Source organism: Notamacropus eugenii, chromosome 4 (assembly GCF_028372415.1).
Source record: "Notamacropus eugenii isolate mMacEug1 chromosome 4, mMacEug1.pri_v2, whole genome shotgun sequence".
NCBI classification, from domain to species: Eukaryota; Metazoa; Chordata; class Mammalia; order Diprotodontia; family Macropodidae; genus Notamacropus; species Notamacropus eugenii.
In genome coordinates, this window is record NC_092875.1 from 24,954,193 (window position 1) to 24,977,638 (window position 23,446).

Here is a 23,446-nt window from a genome sequence, read left to right on the forward strand (position 1 = left end):
CTGCAGCCTTTAGGCCACACGTTGCCCTCCAGCTCCTCAAGTACATCTCTTTGACTCAATCTAAACTTCACAGAATAAATCCCCTTCATAAAAGGATTTGTTCTATAAAACTTGGACTTAGTCAAAGGGCCGCACCCAAGAATCTAGAAGCCCACATGTGGCCTTGAGGCCACAGTTTCCTCACCCCTGGCATAGACCAACAACCTCCACTGTATACTAAGATAAGGTTAAAATGGGTACATAATTTAGAAATAAAGGGTGATATCATAAGCAAATTAGGGGAGCATGGAATAGTTTACCCATCACATCTAGGGATAAGGGAAGAATTTATGACCAAATAGGTAGAAAGCATTGCAAAATGGATAATTTTGATTATATTAAATTTAAAAGGTTTTGTACAACAAAATCAGTGGTGCCAGGATTATAAAGAATGCAGGAAACTGGAGGAAAAAATTTAAACCAAGTTTCTCTGATACAGGCATTTCTCAAATAGAGAACTGAGGCACATCTATAAGAATACAAGTCATTCCCCAATTGAGAGTCAAAAGATATGAACAGGCAGTTTTCAGAAGAAGAAATCAAAGCTACATGTAATCATATGAAAAATGCTCTTAAATCACTACTGATTAGAGAAATGCAAATTAAAACAATTCTGACCTACCAACTCATACTTATCAGATTGGCTAATATGATAGAAAAGGAAAAAGACAAATATTGGAGAGGACATGGAAAAATGGAGACACTGATACAGTTGTGAACTGATCCAACCATTCTGGGGAACAATTTGGAACTATGTCCAAAGTGTTATGAAAATGTGCCTACCCTTTGACCCAGCAATATCTTTACAAGTATACACGGTATCCCAAAGAGATTGGACAAAAAAGGAAAAGGACCTATTTGTACAAAAATATTTATAGCAGCTCTTTTTGTGATGGTAAAGAATTGGAAATTGAAGGGATGTCCATCAACTGGGGAATGGCTGAACAAGTTATAGTATGTGACTGTGATGGAATACCATTGTGCTAGAAGAAATGATGAGCAAGATGACTTCAGAAAAACCTTAAGACTTATATGAACTGATGCAAAGTGAAGTGAGGAGAACCAGGAAAACAAGTGCACAATACCTGCAACATTGTAACAATAATCAAGCGTGAATGACTCAGCCGCTCTGACCAAACAGTGATCCAAGACAATTCCAAAGGACTCATGATGAAAAATGCTATCTACTTCCAGAGAAAGACCTGATGGAGTCTGAATGCAGATTGAAGCATATTTTTTGACTTTATTTTTCTTGGGTTTGGGTTTTCTTTTTTGGATCTGTGTTTTCTTTTGCAACACAACTAACATGGAAGTATGTATAAGCTATATCAAAGTCCTTACCTTCTCAAGGAGGGGGGAAGGAAGAGAGAGAATTTGAAACCTAAAATTTTTTAAAAGTGAATTTTTTACACGTAACTGAGAAATATTTAATGAAATCAAAATATGTTAGGAAAAACAAGAAAAAATACAAATAAATGTCATGGGATCGTAGGTCATAGAAGTTCAAGAGACCTCAGAGGTCAAAAAGTGTAGCCTCTTAAATGAGAAAACTCAGAGAGGAGATTCCTGACATGGACTGTAAATAAGGGACAGAGCTGAAATCAAAATCCACTTTTCACTGACCCTAGATCCCAAATGACCAGACAGCCTATAAGGCCTAGGATCTTGCCTGTTATTGTTCAGCTGAATCCAACTCTTTGTGACCCCATTTGGGGTTTTCTTGGCAGAGATACAGGAGTGGTTTGCCATTTCTTTCTCCAGCTCATTTTATAGATGAGAAAACTGAGGCAAACAGGGTTAAATGACTTGCCTACAGTCACACAGCTAGGAAGTATCTGACACTGGATTTAAATTCAGATCTTCCTGACTCCAGGTCTGGTGTGTTTTCCACTGTGCCACCTAGTTACCAGGGTCTTGGTTACATGAACTCAAGTCCATACTCAGTCCACCGCACTACACTACCTCATTCTATCATTATTACACCATTTAACTTATGGGGCTAAAGTCCTCAATCCAGGCTTTGTTGATACTTGGACTTAGTACCTATATAAAGTTTTACCTTTTGCAGCTCAGATCTAGTAAAGGTCCTCTTTGGGGGTTAGGAGCACTAAGCACTGGTCACTGTGGGGCTATTAAAGGCAGGATCTCTGCACATCGGAAATCCAACTTCAGGCAGGCCAGTTGGTCTGACCTCGTGGGCCCAATGTTCAGTATCGCAATGGGTAGTTTCTTCTCATGGGCTGCAAGAATAAACTTGTAGCCAGAGTACACCTGCACAAGAGAAGAACATGCAGAGAGGACAGCTGATGATGATGACGTCTAGCTAGATTCAGAAAAAAAGACAAACCAGGTCAATTACTTTTCAGTCAAACCTGACAGCTTTCTCATCCAGGGGACAGGTGGATTTCCCTCTGACTGACTAGGGTAGGGGGAAGACACAAGGTACCTGCAAGGAAGATCCCACCACGAGCAGGGCATCGGCTTCCTTCACACGCATGAGCACAAAGTCCACCTTATCACGGTTCACTGTGTCCCCAAAGAAAACAACATCAGGCTTCAATGGGCCTCCACACTTGGTGCAAGATGGGACTCGGAAGGTTCGGACCTGATCCTCTGTCAGGAAGACATCACCGTCGGGAGCCACGCCGTGGGCCTCAGCTCCCCAGGTGGGGTTCAGGAATTCAAACTGGTCCTGCAGCAACTCTCGGGGAGTCTGCTGTCCACAATGCAAACAGAGAACCCTATATGTGAGACAGAAGAAGCAAACTTGGAGATACACCTTTGGGAAAGTCACTAACTAGATGGAGGTCTACCTGTGGGAAATTACAAGGCGATGAGGGAATCAGGGCTTAGGAACAGCCTTAAACTAAACTGGAAAGAGCCTCAGGAAGCAGATTTCTCCAGAGCCAGTAAACCCTGAGTTCAAGTACCCCCACTGACACAGTCTGGCTCTCTGACCCTCTCAAGTCACTTAATCTCTAGCAAAGACTCCAGGCAGCTCTCTGTGATTGGATGTGCCAGAGAAGGTCCTGCGTGTGCCAAGAGAAGCATAGGTCCTGTCCCTACCCCCTATCTAGCATCTGAAGGGTAGAGGTTTCCTTCTTAAAACTTTTTTGTTTCTCTGACTTCCTTGACTCTAAACTACCTGGTTCTCAAACCTATCCACCTAGTGACTCAGTTTCCCCAGCTAACTCAGACTACCTCCTGTTATAATAGAGGACCTTTCCATAGGGCTTTAATACAGATTATCTCAACTGATTCTCATGACATAACTGTGAGCAGGTGATGCTGAAGAAAAATCTATTAATACTAATATCACACTCCATAATTAGGCACCAGTGTGTCAGAAACTACTCTACTTAATACATCAATCTAATTATAACTTTGGGGGAGTTAGGGAAAGAGAGAGGGAGGAAAGAAAGAGAGGGAGAGAGGGAGGGAGAGACAGACAGACAAAGAGAGATTGAGAAAGAGAGAGAGAGACTGAGGGACAAAGAAAAATTAAGAGAAAGGGGGAGAGTGATTGAGAGACAGAATAAGAGAAAGAGGAAGAAAGAAATAGGAAAAGAAAGAGATTGAGATAAAGAGAGATTGAGAGACAGATTAAGAGAGAGGGAGATTGAGAGACAGGGAAAGAAAGAGATTGAGAGACAAAGAAAGAGAAATTAAGAGAGAGATTGAGAGACAAATAGATTTAGGGAGAGAGACTGAGAGACAAGGAAAAAAGAGAGACTGAGGGACAAAGAAAGAGACTGAAAGACAGAGAGAGAATTAAGTGGCAGAGAAAGAGAAATTAGGAGACACAGAGAGAGAGCAAGTGAACCAAACTGGCATAGCTCCCCATGACTTCAGAGATGACTGCACCTCCCCCCCCCCAATATTTATAAGAATCTTGAACAAGAAAAAGCTGTCTTAAGATACAGCCTGGGTTACTTAGCATAAAGCCACAACTGAAGAACCATATTTTTAATCTTCTTCCTCCAGGATCAATGGGGTGCCTCCCTCAGGCCTAAATCTAGAACCCTTAATCCAAACTGAACAGAAGGTAAATTGAGCACCAGAGAACTTCCCAAGGTGAGCCTAGTCTAGTCCCTTCAGGGGTCAGAAAAAAGAGATCACCTCATGATGGATCCATCTTTCTCTGCCCTGCCCCACCCCTCAAATACACAGGGAAAGCAAAAGTTCTCCTCTGTATTCACTGGTACTTTTTAAGTATCTAGTGATCACTCACAATTCCTTCATCTAATAAAAGGCCTTTGTCCTGACCCACCTTCCCAAGAGGCTTTTTCCAGGAGTCAGGAAAGGGCTTTGCAGAGAAAAATATTTCATTTTCATCACTACCACCACCACCATCATCATCATCATTAGCATTAACACAGGCGATTCCCCCAAATCATAGTTCATTCCTAAATCACTTTAAACTGCACTTCCAGGATTCTCTGTATAATGCTTCAAGGTTTGCAAAGTATTTTACATGACGTATTTCCTTTGATCCTCACACCAACCCAGAGAGCTAAGTGTTACTATTATCCACATTTTACAGAAATATGCCGAAAGAGGTTAAGGAACTTGACCAGGGTTACACAACTAGTGTCAGAATGATTAAAAAGGAGATTTTTAATAGGCTTGCACAGGACTCCTGACTACTCCATTTGACAGATGAGAAAACTAAGGCTGACTTGCCCATTATACAAGCAGTACCAAGCAAGTGTTGGTTGAGGGGCCATTGTGGGAATCTGTTTTGCTTGGTTGATCATGTATTAAAAGAATTTTGTTTTTCTTTCTTTTTTTTTTTTCTGGGATGTATCTGTGGAGGAGGGTGGGGGAAAGTGGGATACTGATTGACTGAGTGAGCCCCAAACAAGGGACCAAAATTGTAAGTGCTTTTTTCTTGATTAGGTAACTAGACTTCATTTGTCCAAGAGGGTCCACAAATAGTAAATGGTCTCAAGCAGACTTGCCTATTTATTCTCACAGCCACAGTATCATCCCCAGGCCTGTGCACAGCCCATGCTCACCTGTGCATGCATCCATGGAGTTCAGTCAGACGCTGACTCCCCGCTTTGGTATGCAAAGCATCCACATTTTGGGTCACCAACCAATAGAGTTTCCCAAGTCTCTCCCAGTTGCTCAAGGCCAAATGTGCAGCATTAGGCTGGTGAGAGGAGAACTGAGGCCATCCAACAAAATTTCTTGCCCAGTAGCGCTGGCGGATTTTAGCACTTCGGACAAAATCCACATGTTGGATAGGGCGGCGGTCTGTCCTGGCATAGAGCCCCACCTTTTCTGATCTGTAATCTGGGATGCCTGACTCGGTGGAGATTCCAGCTCCAGTCATTACTAGGAGTCTCTTGGAAAGGGAGATGAATTGCTGTAACTCCTTGACTTTCTCCTGGTCCAGGGGAGGACAAGGTGGCACAAAGGTGCCCGCTGCTGTGTGGGAGCCCCGGGGGTGAAGGATTCTAGGACTGAAGATACACAGAGGGCTCATTCTCATTCTAGGAAAAAAGAAAGAACACAGAAGACACAGTTATTGAAATACAAATGATTCAACTAATCTCCCAAGGTGGATAGGTTTGGGATGGTAAAATCAGTGTGCCTGTTTGATGAGATGCTGAAATCAATCAATGATATGAGTGGGGGAAGGGGGAGAGGATGAGATATTGAAATTAATCAGTGAAATGGATAAGAGGAGGTAGAAGAGAGAGAATGATACTCAAAATTTTTATTAAAATTTAATGCTAAAAATAATAATAAATTTAACAAAGAAATCAACGAATAACATTTATTAAGTACCAGGCACTGTGGATACAAAAAGAGGCAAAAGGCCTGAAGGAGCTTACAGTGGAGGGGAAAAGGAAAGAAAGAATTAAGAGAAATATAAGGAGAAACTAAAACATGTTGGATGATTTTCTTGGAAGAAAAATGAAACAGTATACACAGAGACTCCAAAAGTGTCACTGGAAAGAACAAAACGAAAAAACTGGAATCAAAAGCTGCGTAATTACGATAACCAAATTTGTCCCCGAATAAGAGAGATGAGGATTCAGCCTTCAACACTCTTTGCTGAAGTGGGGGACCATGGGTGTGGAATGCTGCCTCTTCTGTTGGTTGATGGATTGATTAGTTTGGCCAAAATGGTTTTTTTCTTTCTTTTTTTTATTCTTTCTTTTTTTTATCATTTACTATAAAGAAGATACCCTGTATTGAGGGAGGGCCACAATGGAAAATTAAAGACAGAACATATAAACAAATACTTTTTTAAAAAAAGGAAAATGAAATTGCCTTCTCTGTTCTCATTCATAAATCATTTGTAAAAAATGTATTTTAAATTTAAAATATGGGTGAAATTGAACCTAAGGAAAAGCAATGGACAACTAAAAAAAAAACCCATCTTGTGTCAAAAGTGAAATTGTTTGTCCTTCATTCTCAAAGAGGACAATGACATCAAAAATCCTGTTACAGAAACTGACAGCATGGTACAGTACATTTTTTTTTGATTCTCATGTCCCTCAGGAAGACCTGAGTTCAAATCTTGCCTAAGAAATTTGTTAGCTTGCTAGGGAAAGTGGCCTAGCCCTACCAGATCTGAGATTGTATTATAAAGCAGCAACCATGAAAACCACTTGGTACTGGCTAAAGAAACAGGGGTAGACCAGGAGAATAGGTTAGGTACTCAAGACCCAGTAGTCAGTGAATATAGCAATCTACTGTTTGATAAACTCAAGGACCCCAGCTTCTGGGATAAGAACTCACTGACAAAAACTACTGGGAAAACTGGATAACACTGTGGTGGAAACTAGGCATAGACCAATGCCTGACACCATACACAAGAATAAAGTCCAAATGGATACATGATCTAGGTATAAAGATTGATACTATAAACAAATTAGGGGAGGAAGGAATAGTGTATTTGTCAGATTTATGGAAAATGGAGAAATTTATGACCAAATAAGAGATATAGAACATTATGAAGTGCAAAATGGATAATTATGATTACATTAAATTGAAAAGTTTTTGCACAAACAAACCCAATGCAACCAAGATTAGGAGAGAAGCAGAAAACTGGGAAACAATTCTTGCAACTATTGTCTATGATAAAGGCCTCATTTCTAAAATATAAAGAGAACTAAGTCAAATGTACAAGAATGCAAGTCATTCCCCAACTGATAAATGGTCAAAGGATATGAACAGGCAGTTTTCAGAGGAAGAAATTAAAGCTATCTATAGTCATATGAAAAAATGCTCTAAATCACTATTGATTAGAGAGATGCAAATCAAAACAACTCTGAGGTACCATATCACACCTATCAGATCGGCTAACATGACAAAACAGGAAGATGATAAATGTTGGAGAAGACGTGGAAGAGTTGGAACACTAATTCATTGTTGGTGGAGCTGTGAGCTAATCCAGCCATTCTGGAGGGCAATTTGGAACTATGCCCAAAGGGTTACAAAAACAGGCATACCCTTTTACCCAGCAATACCACTTTTAGGACTGTATCCCAAAGAGTCATAAAAATGGAAAAGGGTCCCATGTGTACAAAAATATTTATAGCAGCTCTTTTTGTGGTGGTCAGAAACTGGAAATCAAGGGGATGCCCATCAATTGGGAAATGGCTAAACAAGTTGTGGTATATGAATGTAATGGAATACTATTGTGTTATGAGAAATGATGAACAGGAAGACTTCAGAGAGGTCTGGAAGGACTCATATGACTGATGCTGAGTGAAAGGAGCAGAACCAGGAGATCACTGTACACAGTAACAACCACAGTGTGCAAGGAATTTTTCTGGTAGACTTAGCCCTTCACAGCAATGCAAGGACCTAAAACATTCCCAAAGGATTGCCATCCACATCCAGAGAAAGAACTACGGAACTGGAACAGAGAATGAAGCAGAATATTTTCTTTTGTGTTATGTTTTGTTTGGGTTTTTCTCATGGTTTCTCCTAGGCATTTTATTTCTTCTACGCCACATGACTAATGTGAAAATGTGTTTAATAAGAATGTATGTGTAGAACCCATATAAGATTGCTCAACTTCTCAGGGAAGGAGGAGGAAGGGAGGGGGAGAAAATCTAAGACTTATGTAAATGATTGTAGAAAACTGAAAACAAATTAATAATTTGAAAAAAGGAATTTACTAGTTGTGTGACCTTGGGCAAGTCACTTGGCCTCAGTTTCCTCAATTGTAAAATAGGGATGATAATATTACCCATCTCCTCAGGGTTGTGGTGGGGATCATATGGGATAATATCTGTAAAGCACTGCACATAGTACCTGGCACATAGTAGGCACATTATAATTGTTAGTTATTATTATTATTATTAATCTCTATCCAATATGAAAGGAAATAAATTCTAGTTTACCATGCCCATACACATCACAACGGGGACTAATTAACTGCTCATAAATTGTTCATACTCCCTTAATAAGCTTCTTACATCCCTGGAGGATTGGGAACTTCTGGATATAACTGATAAACCACTGGATTTGGAGACAGAATCTACCATAGCCCCCTGTCCCTACTGCTCCCTTTCCCCTCCCACACCAGTGCTATTTGGGAGGAGATTCCTCTTCTCAAGCCCTTGATGTAACCCTTAAATACCCAAGGCCTTGTCTGAATTATTGGCCTCCTTTGTACTGTGGGACCCAACCTGAATGCCTTTCTGCTTTCTCTTGTAATAAAACAAGTTACTACTCATATCCTTTAGAGTCATGGCTGCTGGTTGACAGGTTCAATTACCAGCTCTGTTACTTGTTACCTGTGGGGCCCTGGAGCAGTCATGGAGACTTAGAGGTCTCCATTCCCTCTAGAAATTGAGAGGGTTGGATTAAGGTCTCTTCTAACTCTTAGCTCCCAAGAACAAAAAATATATGTAAATGAGTTATAAGGCCCAAAGTAAGGTGAACCCAAAAGTTTGGGTCACAAGAATGAGTAGAGGTAAGGAAGAGACCAAGGTACCCCAACAAGAAAGAGACTTCTTTGATTGTGTCTTGAGCTATCCATCCAGGGGAAAACTTCCCAGAAGGAAACCACCCTCCTTGGAGATTCAGAGACAGTTGACTAAGAATCAAGATGCCTAGCAAGACAATGCAAAGGGGATCCATGGGAAAAACTTACCTGTCAACTCAGAAATTGACACAAGTTATAAATTTTGGCTAAAATGAAATAGGATGAATGGATGGATGAATGAAAAAGCATTTATTAAAGCGCTTATGGTGCCCCACACACTGTATTAATAGCTAGGGAAACAAACAGAAAAAGCTCTGACCTCAAGGACCTTACAGTGTTATTGGAAGAGATAGGACATAAAGTTCAGTAGCAGAACAGATGGAAAAGCCCTGATGTAATTAATGGGGGGGACAAGGGGAACCTCCCATGGCAAGGCTCAAGGGTCCTTTAGGACACAGTACAGGGGTCAATAGGGTGTCAGGGCAAATGGTTAAGGCCTGGTCTCTACCTCACCACAAGGAACAGAGTTGGCATCTCTTATCATTCAAGCAGTGATGATATAAAACGAAGCAGAAATATTTAACAAACACAATTAAACACCTCAGGAGGAGAGGGAAGGCAGGGATAGAAGTAGAAATACAGAAAATGGAAAAACAAAAAGTAGCAGTGAAATTTTATTTTAAAAAACAAATTGGAATTTCCCTGCATTAATCAGTTTGCTGCTTTTTCTCCTCCTTTTCCCCCACTTTTTCTTTTTAAAAAAATTCTGTTATTATTATTTTATTATTTATCTCTTTTATTATTATTGACTTTGTTGTTAATGATTAATATTATTGTCTCTTTCTCTCTGAGAAAAAGAAAGGAAGAGATACAGAGGGATATTCATTCAGTGTAAGAACAACAAAAAACCCCACAAAAGTTTCTATTGAAAAATTGAATCTCCCTGTATTAATTTTGTTGCTTTTTTTCTCGTGTTACTCTTCAATTTATTTTGCTGTTGTTGTGATAAGGGATGACTCTTTGGAAGGGATAATAAAGGAATGCAGGGGGAAATTGAGATGTTAAAAAAAATCAATAAAATTATTCAAAAGAAAAAGAATTGGTGGCTTTCTCCATGTTCTCACTGTTGTGAGGGAGTATCCTAGAGAATAGACATGAATTTCAGTCACATGGAGTTTCACTATTGTGGGCCTCAACGTCCAAGATCTCATTCATCCTGGACAAATCCTTTGAAGGGGTGGGGAACCTGCAGACTTTCGGCCACACGTGGCCCTCTAGATACTCAAGTGCGTCCCTGTGACTGAATCCAAACTTCATAGAACAAATGCCCTTCACAAAAGGATTTGTTCCATAAAAGTTGGACTCGGTCAAAATGCCACACCCAAGGACCTAGAAGGCCATGTGTTCCCTCTACCCTGAAGGTTCCCCACCCCAGCCAGAGTTTTATAAACTTAAAATGGTCTGAAGAAATGAATCAGAGTAAGCATTTATTATGTGCCAGACCCTGTGATTAGCATAGGCACAAGAAGGAAGGCAAAAACCAAAGACAGAAAGGAAACAGCCCCTGCTTTCTCTCCCCAGTGTACATCCTCCCTCCCTCTCCCTACCTCTCTCTCTCTCTCTCTCTCTCTTTCTCTCTCGCTCACTCTCTCGCTCTCTCACTCTCGCTCTCTCTCTCTCATAGATTAGCAGACCTGAGGTTGGGTGCTTCTAATACATGTAGCTTTCTATGATATTCTAGACCCCAAAGTGTGTTTGTCCTTCGTTGCCAAAGAAGACCATGCCATCAGAGGAATAATAACATGATTTATACATGACTGGTTTTTTTTGAGTGAGGGAGGGCTGTGCAGGTCACCAGCCTCACTTCTTCTCCAGAGCCATCTGAATCCAGTGACCAGATATTCATCAGAATGACTGGAGATGACCCAAGATGAGGCAATTATGGTTAAGTGACTTGCCCAAAGTCACACAGCCAGTGAGTGTCAAGTGCCTGAGGTGAGATGTGAACTCAGGTCTTCCTGACTCCTGTGCTGGTGTTCTATCCACTGTACCACCTAGCTGCCTCAGACCCCAAAGTAGCATGAGGGAGGATGGATAATTCCTCTCATTCTGGATTTTTTTTTTAAAGGGACTTTTCTCTTGGAAGGGTTTGGCCCATCTTGTTAAGTTTTCATTACTTTATAGCTACCTGTTCCTTTTAAAGTACAGGACAAATAGAATTCTGTCACTGGAGCTGAGATTAAGGAAAGCTTTCCCTCTGTTGAGTATCTCAGTTTTATCCTGTACACAGCTTTTTATGCATAACTGTGTGCATGATGTCTCTCCAATTAGGCTGTGAGCTCCTTGGGATTGTCTTTTGACTTTCTTTGTGTCCCTCGTACACAGCAGGGGCTTAATAAGTGCTTGTTGATTGACTGACTGACTACTTGATCTAAAACATATATATGTAACCATATATTTATAAAATTACATTATTATAATTACAATATATATAAATTATGTATAATATATAATATGTATAGATATGTGTATAGATATAGATGGTATCCCAAAAGTCTTCGTTCAGTCTTAAGTTTTAATAGCTCAACACTGAACCAAGACTTTTGGGACACCCTGTATCTATTTAGCCAGGGGTTCTTAAAAGTTTTGTGTGTCCTGGACCCCTTTGGAATACTATGGACATGAATACTATGAAATCTATGGACACCTTGAGCATAATGGTTTTTTTCCCCCACTTAGTAGTATTTTATATTTTTCCAATTACATATATAGTTTTCAACATTCACTTTTACAAGATTTTGAGTTCTAAATTTTTTTCCCCTTCCCTGCCTTCACCCCTCCCCAAGAGGGCATACAATCTGATATAGGCTATACAAGCAAAATGCTTTAAATGCATACAATTGATATAACAAAATTCCAAAGGAAACCAATTATATTAAAATAAAGCTACCAAAATAAAAAAAAACCCCAAGTTCATGGAACTCAGATTAAGAGCCTCTAATTTAAATCTTCGAACCTATCAATAATCAAATCAGTCAACAGGCATTTACCCTAATGCCTAGTTAAGTGGGCAACTCTGTGCTAGGTGCTTAGGATACAAAGTCAATCATGAAATCTTCCCTGCCTTCAAAGATTACATTCTATATATTACTCCATATATTTTGGAGGTAGCATTTTTTTCCTTGAAAAGAATGCAGAGAAAAGGACTATGTGTACAAAATATTTACAGCATTCTTTTTGTAGTGGAAAATACTGGAAATTGAGGGGATTCCCATTAATTGGGGAATGGCTAAGCAAGTTGTTGTATCTGATTCTGATGGAATACTTTTGTGCTATAAGAAATGATAAGGAGGATGCTCTCCGAAAAACCTGGAAAGACTTGTATGAACTGATGCAAAGTGAAATAAGCAGAACCGAGAACATTGTTTACAGTAACAGCAACATTGTATCATGATAAAAGGTGAATGACTCAGCAATATCCAAGACAACTCCAAAAACTCATGATGAAAAATGCTATCCACATCCAAGGAAAGAACTGATGGCATCTGAATGCAGAGCAAAGCCTACTTTTTAAAACTTTAAAAAAAAAAATTTCTTGTTGTTTTGGTCTGTAATTTCTTTCACAACATAACTAACATAGAAATGTTCTGCATGACTGCACGTGTAGAACCTATATCAAATTGCCTGATTTCTCGTTGAGAGGGGAGAGGAGGAAAGAAGGGAGAGAATTTAGAAATCAAAAAAATGTTCAAAAGTTTTTACATGTAATTGAGAAAAAAAATAAAAATATTTCAAAAAGAAAAAAGGGGGCAGAATTTGTAGTCAGTGGATCTGCATTTGAATCTTCGCTCTGTCCACTTATCTGACCTTGGACCAACTCCTTTACAAGCCTCCATTTCCTCATCCATAAAATGAAAGAACTGGCCTGGATGACCTTTCTGACTCTAAATGCACGATTCTATGAAAACTATGGGATAACTTCAGCTAGGACTTACTAAGCATCTACAAGAAGGTAAAAAGCAGCCCTTGCCCATGGGTAGATGACATGCCAAGCACTATGGCCAAGACAGAGACTGGGCAGACTGGGGCCAGTGGGTGGGCAGAGTTCCACCCCACGTGCTCTGATAGCTGAACTCTACCTAGCTCAAGGTCCCAGCGGCTCCAACTTTAGGGACAGAGCCCCCAACTTTGTGACACCCCCGGATCTGGAGGAGATGCAGGTCTCCCCCACCCCACCCTGGGGCCAGACACCCGAAGTCTTGTTAGCTTAGGGGAAATCAACTCCTTTCAGAATGCAACTGTAGCACTTTCACGTCCCATTACGACAATCACACTCACCTTTCACTGCCCCAGGACCCTCAGTTTCAGGGACAGGACAGTCGTAGACTGCCTACTCGCCTACCTCCTCCTGGGAGTTGTAGTCAACCACGCAACCGAGAGGTGGACCGTGGGGGAGGGAGATGGGAAAACTACCATTCCCAGAAGGCGGTGGGCCTTCACGCTCAGTACCCCGCCTCTTTGCTACCGTAATGTGTCTAGTGTTTGGGCTTAGGTTTATGCTGTGGTCTGTGCACGTTTTGGGGGTTTCTGGTGCCCCCTGCTTGGGCACGGTCCACAGTGAGGTCCCAACGATACATCATGTGACTTTTATGCAGCATTTTAGGGATCACAAAGGAATTTCTTCATAATCCTAGGTGGTGCAAGTTATGTTGTATTATATTGTACTATGTTATATTGTACTGTTGTGTTTTTTTGTATTGTATCTAGCATCTACTGCTGTATCGTATCCTACTGAGTTATGTTGAATCTAATGATATTAAATTGTATTATACTACATCATATCATACTATACCATATATTATATTATAATGTTATGTTGTTATATATTACGTTATATGATAAGATATATGATGTTATATATTATATTGTATTATATTATATTATACTTCTCTTCTTTAGGGTAAGTCTAGGAATCAGATCATATCAGATGTGAAACAGTGGATACAATATCGTATCTAGAGTCAGGAAGTCCCGAGTTCAAATTTGGACTCATTAGCTGTGTGACCATGGGCAAATCACATAACCTCTACCTGCCTCAGTTTCTTTTTTTGTAAAACAAGGATAATAATATATCGCCTACCTCCTAGGGTTACTTTTTTGATCTTCATAACCAGGTGGTGCTACCATTTCCTTTTTACAAATGAGGAAACGGAGGCTCTGATCTTCAAACCCTTAGGAAGCATGGTGCGAAGTTATTACTGTCTCTGTTTGACACTGTTGTAGCGATTCTTTCAGGTTTGTAAACTGCTTTCCTCATACTCACCGTATAAAGTAAATAGCATTATTATCCTTATTTATAGATTGCTGAAATTAAGCTAAGGAAGGTCAGTCCTTTCAGGTTTTCAGAGCCTTCTATGTAAATGTTACTCATTCGAGTTTCAAAATAGCCCTAAAGGGTAGAAATACAAGTATTACATATTATTCTTATTTTCCAGATGAGGAAACTGAGGCTTAAAGCGGTTATGAAACGTTCCTACAGTCACATGCCCATTAAGGCTCAGAAACAGGATATGAACTTAGCTCTCCTCACTCCAGGTCCGCTGTTCTCTTTACCACATTATACTACTGCTTCTAATGCCAAAAATTACTAAGAATTTGTTATGCGACGGCATTGTACCGAGTGGTCCAAAAGTTAAAGGGCAGTTTTAAGTTCTTAAAGCCCAAATTTGGGCTTCTGGACCACCTAAGATTGTCCCTAAGAATGTGGGACAGCGGTACGGTGGAAAGACTGGGAGTCAAGAGACCTAGGTTCTCATGCCTTCTCTCTGTGTCACCTAAACCTGCCTGGGCCTCAGTTTCCTCGTCTGTAAAAGGAGGGGTTGAATTCAGTGACCTCTCTAAAGTCCCCTCCAACTCCAGAATCAGGACCCATAAGAAAGGGAAAAAACTCAATTAGATCCAACTACAGGATCCGACCAAAAGCTCCCTCCCCCTGCCTTCTCTTTTCTGGCAGCCTCGAGCCCCTCCTCCGAGCTTCCAATGGGCCCATTTCCCCGAGTGCCTCTTCTCAGGCAACTTGATTAGCATGCTACCTCCCCCATAAGGCTTTGCTTCATTATCACAAGGTTTAAAACAAATTTAAAAGAATGCAAATGCCAACCGTAGTTTCCACCTTTCAGTGCAAATGATATCAGCTGGGTGCATTTTGAAATAAAATAATTTATTTGGGGGTGTGTTCGCCAAAGAATAAAATCAGCCTACATTGTACAGCTATCGATGTTTTAGTGGGCATGGGTTCGAGAAAACATTGGTCAGCTTTGCGCAGTGGCAGTATCGTAGCCAATGAGGTTCATCCGAGGCGCGATTATTGCTAATTGAAAACTTTTCCCAATACCCCGCCATGACGACTTGAAATATAGTCGGCATTGGCAATTTTTGACGGTCTCTGCGGAGACTTGGTTTTTAAGTTTAAAAAACAATGTATCTTAAATACGCTTTTCACTTAGGAAGACGTGTCGGATTACCTTGGCAGTAAGCATCGCGTAGTATCTAGCTACCATGAAGTGAAATTGAGATTAGCTACAAAGTTACCGCCAAATCCGTCTTGTTCGCCGTGGAGGCTTGTAATTGACGTTACTTCGGTTTTGGAAGGGGTACGCCGAGTTTTGGAGGAAAGAACTTTGTTCAAAAGCTTTTCCTTCAGTTTTGCTGCTGAGGTCCTTAAGATTTACACCAGACAAAAAAGATTAGCGGGTGGCTTAGTCACAACCTCTGTGATTGTGTGAATGCATTCTTTGCAACAAATTTGAAGAAGTTGGAAGCGTCTTGCAAGACCCCGGCACGTTTGGGGTGGGAAGGAATAAAGCTGTTTGGCTTCTTTTTCATGGGTTTTGGGGGGGCTGAGGCTATTTGTGGAATGGAGGGTCGGGGAGGGCGGAAGGAAACTGGAGGAACTGACGAGTAAGGAGAGCTCTTGCCCAGGATGTTTGCTTATCATTCCCCACCTCCACTCTCCGTTCTCTGCAAGGAGCAGGCCTTCCCACATCCTTTCTGCTCCCCTGAATCCTGCCAGATAATGGCAGTTTATTCTCCTTCAATCACTCCTAAACGTCCCGGGTTCGCATCTCCCCACTAGACCCGGACGGCTCCGGAGAAGAAAGTGGCGACTTTGCACAGCTCTCCCTCACACTTACACGTCACGGCATCACCTCCCTGATATCGTTATCCCCTTCGAGAACGAAGGTCTTCCCTGCTTATGAGGTTTACTTACTTCCTGCCCAGCAGCCAACTCAACGCTCAACTCTCAGCACGAGTTAAGTAAGCCTTCTAAACTCAAGCAGCGCGGGCAGGTCGATAGCGTCACCCTCATTTGCATAGGAATCCCCAGAATCCTCGGCGCCTGTTTGCCTGTTTTTTTCCCTGAAATTCCATTTTCAAACGTCCATGTGCAGGTGACCAGAAAGTCCCTGACCCTGTAACACTAAAGTTCGGTTCGATCCAAAAAAAGAGCCGGCAGGAGCTGCTTAGTAGCAGTCTGCTTCTTACCCTCGCTGTAAAGATAGTCACCAGCCGTGGGGGACTGCAGCCCAGGCCGGTTCTCGTCAGCTTTGCGCAGTGGCAGTATCGTAGCCAATGAGGTTTATCCGAGGCGCGATTATTGCTAATTGAAAACTTTTCCCAATACCCCGCCATGACGACTTGAAATATAGTCGGCATTGGCAATTTTTGACAGTCTCTACGGAGACTGAGTTACACTCGTATGAAAGATAGTTTAGAGTTTTAAGTGAGCTGGTGTGTTCCGGGACTGGTCGTATAGATTTATGTGTTTGTGTTATATTACGTTGTGTTTTTTGGGGTAAAATATGTAACGAGAAACCGGCGGAAATTTCTTGCGATATTAGGGTTCGGTTAGCGAGAGGCATTTTAGTCCGTATTAATAACAATGTTTGGGTTCTGGGCGCCACCTTTTGGCGGTTGCAAAAAGAAAATTGGGAGTTAGGAAGTTTTGGTTTCAAATATTATCTCAAAGGCTGCTTACTTAAGTAAATTTGGACAAGTCTCTGAGCCCGTTTACTCAACCGTAGAAAGGACCTTGGAATCAATGGCATCTGAAACATCCGACTCCTAGGTGGGCCATATGGGTCGCAGTCTGAAAGCTTCCCAATGCAGGTTGGAGGCAAACCTCAGACTCTGCCCCTCCTGTGATTAAACAAAATCCAGTTTGCTGCATTTTACTCCCACAGAACTGGACCAGTGAGAGGGCAATCTGTCCAATCCCTTCAATTTCACAGAAGAGGAAACTGACAAAGCCCCCGGGCCTTTGGAATCATTCTTTTAAAGCCGACCTCAGAGTCCTTGGCCCTCATGCCGGTCTGTGGCCGCTACTACCTGTTTCTTAAGAGAATAACAAGATTTATAGGATTAGGGCCCATTTGTAGGTGACGGGTGGAGGAGTGAGGTCCGGACAGGTAAACCCCTCCTTCCTTTATTAACAAGGGGTGAGAGTCCACGAATGAACCAATCCACACTTAAACACCTTTTAAGTTCCAGTCACAGAGGCAAAAATGAACTAATTCCTGACCTCAAAAATTCTGTTTGATCTGGAGAAGCAATTTATACCAGATATTTACAAAGAAAATGAATAAGTAGGGTAGCATCTGGGGAGACAGGAAATACTTCCTGCAGAAGTGAATGTTGGAGTGTTTGATAAGGAGGGGGTGCAATCCAACTGTGGGGGTGGGGTACTGACTACCGGTTCACAAAGGCAGTGTGGAGTTGTCCCAGGTTCTTATCATCCCATCGATCTGTCCTTTGTTCTGTCTCAAGGTAACTCTGGAACTGCAGCAAGGGCAGATCGGAGTGAAAACATTTCACTGTTGATGATGGGATCGATCAATCCACATGCATTTATTTTTTAATTTAATTTTTTTAATGAAAAAAAATGTTTTCTCTCCTCCTCTGTTGAAACTGGAGAAAAGGCAAAACCCTGTAACTGAGCAAAACGAAGTCCCACGTTGGCCATATCTAGAAAAATAAATCTTACTCTAAACACAGAATCTATCACCTCTCTGTCCATGCTTCATCATGGGGCTTCTGGGTTTATGGTTGGTAATTTTGCTGAACAGTTCTTACAGTTTTTTGTTAAGCACTTACTGTACATCAGGCACTGTGCTAGGTATTAGCGATATGAGACAGTCTTTGTTTCCTTATGAGATTACATTGAACTGGGGGAGGAAGGATACAAGATATACAAGACACTAGATAAGTATATACAGCTTCCCTTTTGCCTCTCCTCCCCAAAACTGCACAGTGATTGTGTTGTTGTTGAGTTGTTTCAGTTGTGTCTGACTTTTTGTGACCCCATTCTTGGCAAAGAATACTGGAGTAGTTTGCCATTTCCTTTTCCTCCTCAATTTACAAATGAGGAAACTGAGGCAAACAAGGTTAAGTGACTTGCCCAAGGTCGCACAGCTAGTAAGTGTCCGAGGCTGGAGAGTCTTAGGAAAGACATTAATATCTGGATTGTCTGAGCATTAAAGGGAGTTCGGAGTTTCAAAAGGCAGAAAAAACGAGGGAGAGTATTCCAAGCATGGGGGCCACCCTGTGGAAAGGTAGGAATGTCGAGTTTAGGTAAACAGACCAGTTTGACAGGAGGTTAGCGTTAGTGACTGTAGTGAGCCCTCCTCTGGAAAGAAAGGGGAGGGTAAGATTGTGAAGGCATTTGTATTTTAATCTAAGAGCCTTGGCAGCTACTGAACCTTCTTCAAGAGGGTGACCATGAACAAGTCAGACCTGTGCTTTGGAACCCTCATTCTGACAATCCGGAAGAGGACAGATGAAAGAGCTGAATGAATGAATTTTTAAAAGCATGTATCTGTATAACCCATGTCAAATTGCTTGCCTTCTCAATGAGGGGGAGGGAGGGAGAGAATTTGGAATTCAAAATTTGAAAAAAATAACAATGTTAAAATTGTTTTTACATGTAATTGGAAAAAAGTTTAAAAATTAAATTATAAAAAAGTGTAGTAAGTGTCTACTGTGTGCTAAGTGCTAGAGGTATAATACCCCTCCCCCTTTCCACCCAGCTCACCCTGGCACTTGTGGGTGGAGGCACCAGAAAGCAGCTGCCTCCTCTGCTTCCGGGGGTCAGGATCACACTGCAGAGTTGCCCAGAGCCTAGACTTCCTCCCACTGACCAACTGAGGCCTTTTAAGAGGCCCCCGGGGGCATGATCAATTATCACCTGTAGGTGATTCCTATTTTTCAGTCCTGTCTGACTCTTCATCATCCCATTTGGGGTTTTCTTGGCAAAGATACTAAAGAAGTTTGTTATTTCCTTCTCCAGCTCATCTTGTAGATGAGGAAACTGAGGCAGACAGAGTTAAGTGACTTACCCAGGGTCACACAGCTAGGAAGTATCTGAGGCTGGATTTGAACTCAGGTCTTCTTAATGTCAGGCCCAATGCTCTGGGCCACCTGATTGCCTCTCTAAACTTGGCTTCTCTTTTGTTTACCTCTCCCTGCATACCCAGAGCTACCAAATCATGCTCTTTTGCTTCCATAACCTCTCATCTGTCCCTTCTCTGCATCCACAGCCTCCACTCTGGTCCAGGCCCGTATCACCTCTTACCTAACTACTGAACTTGCCTCCTACTTGGGCTCCCTTTCTCCAGTCTCCCTTTTGCAAATCAATTCTGTCCTCGGCTCCTCTAAGACACTTCCCTTTACTCTGTCACTCCAGTGGTTCCCTCTTGACCGCAGGATCAAATGGAAGCACCTTTTTTTGGCATCTAATGCTTTTACATACTAAAGGGGGAAGACAGTCTCCAAGAGGCATTGTGGCAGGGTGGGTAGCAAAGGTACAAGTTCACGGGCAGGGTGGGAAAGCCTGGAGAGTCAGGAGCAAAGCCTGAAGAGATGGAGGCATGGATCCATGACTTGGGGACCGCCCAACATGGTAGTCCCCTTTCATGTGAGCCTTCAAGCAATGGGCCAGGCAGGTCTTTGTCAGATGCATCATAGGAGAGGTGCCTTTTCAGGTACAGGTTGGACTGGGCGGCCACTGAGTTCCTTCCAGCTTAGATACTCCATGATTCTCACTAGCTGTGTGACCATGAGCAAATCACTTTAAACTCTGAACCTCAGTTTACTTATCGGCAAAGTGTGGATTATTATTATATCAGGAGACCTGTCCACTTGGTGTTGCAGTGAAGAACTCAAATGAAACCATGTGGGCAAAGGGATAGATAGATAGATGTGTGTTCATCCTTCATTGCTGAAGAAGACCATGCCATCAGAGAAATGATGACATGACTTGTACTTGACTTTGTTTTGAGTGAGGGAGGGTTGTGCAGGTCACCAGCCTCACTTCTCCTCCAGAGCCACCTGAATCCAGTGACCAGATATTCATTAGGATGACTGGAGATGACCCAGGATGAGACAATTGGGGTTAAATGACTTGCCCAAAGTCACACAGCTATCGAGTCCCAAGTGTCTGAGGTGAGATTTGAACTCAGGTCCTCCTGACTCCTGCACTGCTGCTCTATCCACTGCACCACCTAGCTGCCCCAGATAGATAGATGATAGATGGATAGATAGATAAATAGATAGGAAGATTAGATAGATAGATAGATGATAGGTAGATAGATAGATGGATGGATAGATAGATGATAGATGGATGGATAGATGGATAAGTAGATGATATACTCCTGTCTTAGGTAGTGCTGAAATCTGCCTCTTGATTCCAGGTTGTACGAGGAGGGTCAGTTGTCACAGTGGAAAGACAGCTGGAACCTGAATTCAAATCTGTCCTCTTCCTGTGTGACAGTGGGCTTATCATTTAACCTTTATGGACTTTGGTGTCCTTATCTGAAAAAGAGTTCCCTTCCAGCTCCAAATCTAGAATCTTATCCATTAGGCAACATTGTCTCCAATCAAGAAATTGGATAAAGCCCCAAAAGTTCTCTCCCATGTGTTGTGTAGACTCAGAAGCTTCTCTCTTGCTACCCTGCAACTTTTACTAATGGCCCTCGTTCTACACTCTGGGGCCAAGCAGAAAATGTCTCCAAGGGGAACACGGAAAATAATGATCATAAATAGCTAGCTTATTTATAGAGTGCCTACTGTGTGCTAAGCACTGGGAAATACAAGCAACAGCAAAAAAAAAAAAAAAAAAAAAAAAAAGATAGTTCCTGTGCCCAAAAGGCTATAAAACTGTATATACCCTTTGACCCAGCAATACCACTTCTAGGACTGTATCCCAAAGAGATCATAAAAATTAGAAAAGGTTCCACATGTACAAAAATATTTATAGCAGCTCTTTTTGTGGTGCCCAAGAATAAGAAATGGAGGTGACCCCCATCAATGGGGGAATGGCTGAACAAGTTGTGGTCTATGAATGTAATGGAATACTATTGTGCTATAAGAAATGATGAGCAGGTAGACTTCAGAAAAACCAGGAAAGACTTATATGAACTGATGCTGAGTGAAGTGAGCAGAACCAGGAGAACATTGTACACAGTAACAGCCATAGTATGTGATGACTGACTTTGATAGACTTAGGTCTTCTCAGCAGTGCAAGGATGTAAGACAATTCCAAAGGACTCAAGATAGGAAATGCCATGTACATCCAGAGAAAGAACTATGGAGTCTGAACGTAGATCGAAGCAGATTATTTTCACCTTTTTTGGTTTTTGTGTGGGTGACTTTTCCCTTTTGTTCTGTTTCTTCTTTTACAACATGATTAACGTGGAAATATGTTTAATATGATTGTACATGTATAACCTATATCGGATTGCTTATTGCCTTGGGGAGGGGGGAGAGGGAGAAAAGATTTAAAACTCAAAATCCTCTAAAAATGAATGCTGAAGAGGCCAATCCTTGGTGAAAATATTTTTTTAAAAAAGTGAATGTTGAAAACTTTTTGCATGTAATTGGAAAAAAATGAAATGAAAAATGAAATATAAAATGAAAAGAAGAACAGGGGACGAACAATAAAAAGTAACAGACAATTCCTATCCTCAAGAAGCTTACCTTCTAAAGGGAAAAGACAATACCTAAAAGGTATACAGGCCTAAAGGCAGAGTGTGTGTGTGTGTGTTGTGTGTGTATACACTGTCTGTGGAGCAGCTCGGTGGTGCAGTGGATAGAGCACCAGTGCAGGAGTCAGGAGGACCTGAGCTCAAACCTCACCTCAAACACTTGACAATCACTAACTGTGTGACTTTGGGCAAGTCACTTAACCCCAATTGCCTCATCTTGGGTCATCTCCAGTCATCCTCATGAATATCTGGTCACTAGATTCAGATGGCTCTGGAGGAGAAGTGAGGCTGGTGACCTGCACAGCCCTCCCTCACTCAAAACAAAGTCAAGTGCAAGTCATGTCATCATTTCTCTGATGGCATGGTCTTCTTCAGCAATGAAGGATAAACACACACATACACTGTCTGCGCATACATACATGAATAGGGGCCGCTAGGTGGTGCCATAGTGTGTAGAGCACCAGGCCTGGAGTCAGGAAGACTCATCTTCCTAAGTTCAAATCTGGCTTCAGACATTTACTAGCTATATGACCCTGGGTAAGTCACTTCACCCTGTTTGCCCCAGTTTTTTCATCTGTAAAATGAGCTGGAGAAGGATATGGCAAACTACTCTGTTATCTCTGCCAAGAAAATCCTAAGTCACAAAGGGTCAATGGACTGAAACAACTCAACAATATATATATATGTATGTATATATATTTTGTCTTATATGGTTTTCTGACTGTTTCTGGTGTTTTAGTAATTCCTGAGAAAGAAAGCCCATGAAGGCAAGGGCCATGTCTTAAGGATCTCCAATACTCCCTCAATATGTGAAGAGTGGATTTGTGGAGAGATCCTGCTTTTCTGGCTTCCAATTTCAAGAGATAATTTGAAAGGTTACAGACTTTCTTCAGGCCCTTGAAGGCAGAGAAAGACCGGGAAGGAGTTAATATGTAGAGCAGTTGGACATCTCCATTAAGTCCCTCATTCGGTTGTATCTGACTCCTCATGACCTATGGATCAAAGAATGCCAATACCAGCCATGTGGTTTCTTGGCAAAGATACTGGGGTGGTTTGCCATTTCCTTCTCCAGTGGATTAAGAGGAACAGAGGTTAAGTGACTTGCCCAGGATCACATAGCTAGGAAGTGATTGCAACTGGATTTGAATTCAAGTCTTCCTGACTCCAAACTTGTCATTCTGTCCACTGAACCACTTAGTTGCCTCCAAGTTATGAACCCTATTTCCAGTTTATTACCCTAGAAACTTCTGAGAATTTCCTTTCAAGAGCTAAGGTTAAGGTTATTAGAGCTAGGATTCTCTCTCTTTCTTGGCTAAGCTGAGATACCTTGTTCCCAATGGGAAAGCTGATTCAATCTGTGTATTTTCTGGTATATTCTCATCTGTACACTTTCTCTGACCTTTGCTTACAG

The 23,446-nt window shown here is 41.6% G+C and overlaps 1 protein-coding gene and 2 non-coding genes across 3 annotated transcripts; 2 read left to right on the plus strand and 1 right to left on the minus strand.

Moving 5' to 3' along the window:
* Positions 1–2,098: 2,098 nt before the first annotated feature.
* SIRT4 (sirtuin 4) lies at positions 2,099–13,421 on the minus strand. The gene is made up of 4 exons (XM_072600275.1): positions 13,334–13,421; positions 5,058–5,537; positions 2,486–2,780; positions 2,099–2,310 (listed from the first exon to the last, which is right to left on the minus strand). The coding sequence occupies exons 2-4, from the start codon at positions 5,534–5,536 to the stop codon at positions 2,158–2,160; spliced, it is 927 nt and encodes a 308-aa protein (XP_072456376.1). The 5' UTR covers position 5,537; positions 13,334–13,421; the 3' UTR covers positions 2,099–2,157.
* A 1,887-nt stretch (positions 13,422–15,308) lies between these two features.
* Positions 15,309–15,449, plus strand: LOC140502934 (U4 spliceosomal RNA). Its single transcript, XR_011966652.1, has one exon. It is a non-coding gene; the product is annotated as a U4 spliceosomal RNA (small nuclear RNA).
* Positions 15,450–16,598: 1,149 nt separating this feature from the next.
* Positions 16,599–16,739, plus strand: LOC140502933 (U4 spliceosomal RNA). The gene has a single exon (XR_011966651.1). It is a non-coding gene; the product is annotated as a U4 spliceosomal RNA (small nuclear RNA).
* The last annotated feature ends 6,707 nt before the right edge of the window (positions 16,740–23,446 follow it).

Bases quoted from the DNA above. Each gene is read 5' to 3' on its own strand.
- SIRT4 (XM_072600275.1), bottom strand. From the start codon at position 5,536: ATGAGAATGAGCCCTCTGTGTATCTTCAGTCCTAGAATCCTTCACCCC. The intron at 2,781-5,057 runs GTGAGCATGGGC...TCTCACATATAG, and splicing joins CTCCATGGATGCATGCACAG to GGTTCTCTGTTTGCATTGTG. The intron at 2,311-2,485 runs GTACCTTGTGTC...TCTCTTGTGCAG, and splicing joins TGGTGGGATCTTCCTTGCAG to GTGTACTCTGGCTACAAGTT.